This window comes from Clarias gariepinus, chromosome 24 (assembly GCF_024256425.1).
Source record: "Clarias gariepinus isolate MV-2021 ecotype Netherlands chromosome 24, CGAR_prim_01v2, whole genome shotgun sequence".
Classification (NCBI taxonomy): Eukaryota; Metazoa; Chordata; class Actinopteri; order Siluriformes; family Clariidae; genus Clarias; species Clarias gariepinus.
Window position 1 is genome coordinate 21,725,626 of NC_071123.1, and position 4,533 is coordinate 21,730,158.

At 34.9% G+C, this 4,533-nt stretch overlaps 1 protein-coding gene across 1 annotated transcript; it reads right to left on the reverse strand.

Moving 5' to 3' along the window:
- Positions 1-1,323: 1,323 nt before the first annotated feature.
- LOC128512106 (sialic acid-binding lectin-like) lies at positions 1,324-4,533 on the reverse strand. The gene is made up of 2 exons (XM_053485238.1): positions 4,477-4,533; positions 1,324-2,036 (listed from the first exon to the last, which is right to left on the reverse strand). Exon 2 carries the CDS (start codon positions 2,029-2,031, stop codon positions 1,615-1,617), a length of 417 nt encoding a protein of 138 aa, XP_053341213.1. The 5' UTR covers positions 2,032-2,036; positions 4,477-4,533; the 3' UTR covers positions 1,324-1,614.

Genomic DNA, 4,533 nt, shown 5'->3' on the forward strand with positions numbered 1-4,533 from the left:
AGAAAAACCCAGCGAGGTCAAGCCATATCCACACATCCATAAGTCTCAGAAGCTCCGTCTGGGGGAAAGAAAGGATGGCGTTGTGGCCCTCATCATAGTTTGCTGCATCCATGAGTAGTCAAGTGCAAATGAAATAAGTACAAGGTATAAACAGGAAACTGAACACTAGGAACTACAGTATAGCATAGGATAATGTCTAAAGGTAAGGACATTCCTGTGATGGTATCATGGCTTGTGTTCATCATGCTTATTGTCAGTTACAGCAGCTGAGGCACATTATTGTGCGTGCGTGTGTGTGTGTGTGTGTGTGTGTGTGTGTGTCATATTTAAATGTAAGCACAACACAAGTTGTACTAAAAAGTAGTTGTAGTTACCAAAGCATTCCAGTAGAGGGTTTTGAGTTGATGTATGTTACAGGGCAAATTGCTTTTTGCCTCAGTGATTACACAAATGAGAAGTTTGTATCCCTGTGTATTTATACAAATACCCCCTTTCAGGGTTTTCATTTAAAAAAAAAATACTAATAAACTGAAACAGATTCAGAAAGCCAACACAGACTAGAGTGAATTAAACAAACACATTAAAACAAAAAAGCAATGTTAACACATCTACAAGTCTAAACTAAAACATTGATTTTATAGACAAACTGACCAGATCAGATAAGTTCACAAACAGAAGTGTATTCACATGCAGTAATTTTAATTACAGCCTGAAAGAAACCCCACCCATGAGATGCAGTGCTGGTCCCAACCCTGGATAAAATGGGAGGGTTGCGTCAGGAAGTGCATCCGGCATTAAACCTGTGCCAATTGGTTGTGCGGAATCGGATCCACTGTGGACCTCTCGATGGAAGCAGCCAAAAGACCACCCCCAACAACAACAGCAACAGTTAAAAGAACAAAGACACCAGACAACAAGATATCAGAGAAGAAATGCTTTTTTATTAAATAATTGGTAAAGCAGGAAAAAATATATTTTATCTGATTAAAGAAAGAAAAAATCATGAATTAAAATGGATAGAAATTTTCCATTTTAGGTTTATGAATCTAAAATTTAAACACAAAAGAAAAATGTTTGCAATGCTGACAAAGATAGCTTTAATGAAGTTGACATGAATTGATGTTGAAGTCCATAAAAATGATTCATTGTAAAGCTTTTTGTAGAATTATGTAAAATGTGTATTGCAAAAGCCAGTGATTACACAATATATTTGTTGTACATTTATTGCACCATGTGTTTTTTACATTAACATGAAAATACTTACACAAATCACATGTACAGTAGGATTATTATAGAATACAAATGTTCATTTTTCTCACTCACAATACTAGTCTCGGTCAAACAGATGAAACTCTTTTGAGTTCAGGAACTAAAATCTTATTGAAATAAAAAAGTATAAATCGCAATAAGAAGTTGGTGAATAAACATCAGATAAATAAAAGTCTATAAACACATTTGAATTGTTTTTCTACTTAACTGCCCCAGAGAGTCATTAATCAGTAGATTGTATATAAAAGAATTGCCTTTTTTTAGTTGTTTTTCTACTGTTTTTTAAGAGAGCGAGAGAGAGAGAGATTGCATTTCACTACATGGTTAGCCTTTTAAATGGCAACCTTAAGGAAATGAACTAGATCTTTGTCCCTCATAATGCACAGGAAAACCTCTCTCACATTTAATTAGAATGTATAAAGCGTTCTGACGACCATCATATGAACAGGGGTTAAGTTCTTTTTTTATGCAAGTGATCACATTGAAACGCAGGTTGCTTTCATAAAGATTCCCACGCACACGATGGCCAGCTCTCCCACACACAGCTTTGACCTGATCATCTGTGGCCACTATGAAGCTGTTCATAGTTTTGCAGGCACCACCGTTATTGATTTTTCGCTCTTTGATTGTGTTAGTACATTTATTCTCAGGCATGTTCAGGTAAATATGCTTATTTTTAAATTCCTTCCAGTTCTGGGCTTCAGCAGGCAGAGTGGCGCTCAACACCAACAGCAAAACCAGGCTGAACACATAGACCTCCATGTTGTCTGTGGAGAGAGAAACAGACAAATTACACACACAAAGATGAGTGTACAATGGACTTTCAGGATTTTAAGTAAGAGCAGAAGTAATTGTCTTTAATGTAAAAATGTCTTTCCCGCTCAGAGAATTTGCTTGTTGGTCATTTACTTTAATCCTAGATGCCGTGTTTATAAGATATTTTAATACCATTTGAAGGAACAGTACAAGCACTGTTTATGTTACAGAAATGGTTCCTTACAGAAAATCCTACCATCTTAAAAATATTACACACTTTCTTACACTGAACTATACAAGTCCCTATGTATGTTGGTACCACTGATAATAGTTCATGTCAATGAACATATGATAATTAACAGGTTAATATAACCCTGGGAGTGACCAATTGGACTCATGGTATACATCATTACCAACAACTGAGCTGAAGATAAGATGTATCCTGATGAATAGTTGTGCTAAAATGAGAAACAGGACATCCACCAGTAAGAAGTGAACAAGAGAATTAAATCATAAGATTCTCTTTAAATATGAAGGGGTCTGACCGCAAAGCTGTTATGGGAAAATAAGTGTCTTTTTTGTAGTGTTGTATTAGAAAAAAACTTTCATTAAAATGGTGTCTGTCCACATATACTGTTTTATCAGAAGTGGGCGTAGTAAACAAACTCAATACTCAAATAAAAGTACAAGGACTTGCCTGGGAAGATACCCCACTACAATAAGACACACCACTTCAAATTGTTTTACTCAAATTTAAACACCAAGTACGTGCTCTAATACAGTTGCAAGAAAAAGGAATTTTATGGTTTTCTGCATTAATTTGATATAAAATGTGAAGAGTATTGACAAATATAATGTGCCTAAAATAACAACAACAAAAAAGGACAAGCAAAAATTTAAATTTTTATGTCTTTACAGAACACACTCATTCAAAATGGTCATAGAAAAAGTAAGTGAACCCTGGAATTAATAACTGGTTGACCCCACCCCCATATTGGCAGCAATAACCTCAACCTTCCGCTTCCTGTAGCAGTGGATCAGACCTGCACATCATTCAGGAGAAATTTAGTCCATTCTTTCTGGCAAAACTGCTTTAACACAGTCATATTCTGTGGACGTCTTATGTGTCTGACTCTCTTTAAGTAATTCCATAGCATCTCTATTGGGTTGAGGTCTGGGCTCTGACTTGGCAACTCCAAAAGGCAAATTTTGTATTTCTGAAGCCATTCTCTTGTAGACTTGCATCACACAACTTCTACAGAGTTTCAGCTGATGTACAGACATTCTCTCATTATTTGAAAGAAGTTTTCTATACACTTGGGAATTCATCCTCCCTTCAATGACTAAAGGCTGGCCAGGCCCTGATACAGCAAGCCAGTCCGAATCATGGGGTCATTATAATTATGCGACAAACTTTTTAGGGGTAGCTCACCTCTTTGCATAGCTACAGTCCCAAAGTGTCTAAATTTGCGTAACTGCAGACTGGTAATTTTCTAAAGTAGGCTATTTGAAATTACTTTGTAACCCTTTCCAGCTTTATGTAAATCAGCACTTTTTGATCATACACCTTCTGAAAGCTCTTTTTTAGTAAGGCATGGCTCACATTAGCATATCTTCTTGTGCAAAGCAAACTCATAAAATTTGAGTGTTTTTTTTTTTTTTTTTTTTACAGTCAAAGTAGCTATAGTCAACACCTCCAAACTCATTTTCCTAACAAGACTTCAGGTATGCCAACGCCTGCCTCCAATTAGATCATTAACTTAAGTGTTCACATACTTTTTTTTACTAGCTCCAAAAAGTTTTTTTATGGTTGTTCTCAATAAAGACATGACAGATCAGATTTTTGTGTTATTATTTTAGGCACATTATATTTACCAACACTCATGACTTAGATAAAGATACAGTAAGATCAAATTTTATGACAAATTACTGCAGAAAACCAGGAAATTCCAACAGTTTCACACACTTTTTATTGTCACTGTATGTACTTTAAGTAGAAAACTACAAATACATATTTTCATTCATAGCTATCTGACTCATAAAACAGTATTGTAATGCATTTTATACACAATTGCATTTGTTGCTGTTGATAACACTAATGTGCAAGTCTAGTAGAGATTAATAGGGACAACATTGGAAATTAAATAAATGAACGCGGTTAGCATTATGTTTCATTATAAGATTGCTTGTACTTTGCTATTTGAAACTTCTGCATTTTATCCAGCAATTGAATTTGTCCTAAATGTGGATGTTCCTTATCATGGCTAATCATAAAATTAATAAAATGCAATATTCTGTCTAATTCTTTTCTGCAGCATTTGGATTTTTAAACCAAGGACTTTATGTACTATTTATTTATCTTTCTCCATTTCTTGTAACTTAAAGCTTAAAAATGAATCGTTTCCTCTTGTTAAATGTATGTGTCAAGTAGCCAAAGATAATTAACCTTACCAACAGTAGAGGATGAAATACTGTCAGTCAAGAAGATAAGAAGACACTTGTTCACAA

Bases quoted from the DNA above. Each gene is read 5' to 3' on its own strand.
- LOC128512106 (XM_053485238.1), bottom strand. From the start codon at position 2,031: ATGGAGGTCTATGTGTTCAGCCTGGTTTTGCTGTTGGTGTTGAGCGCC.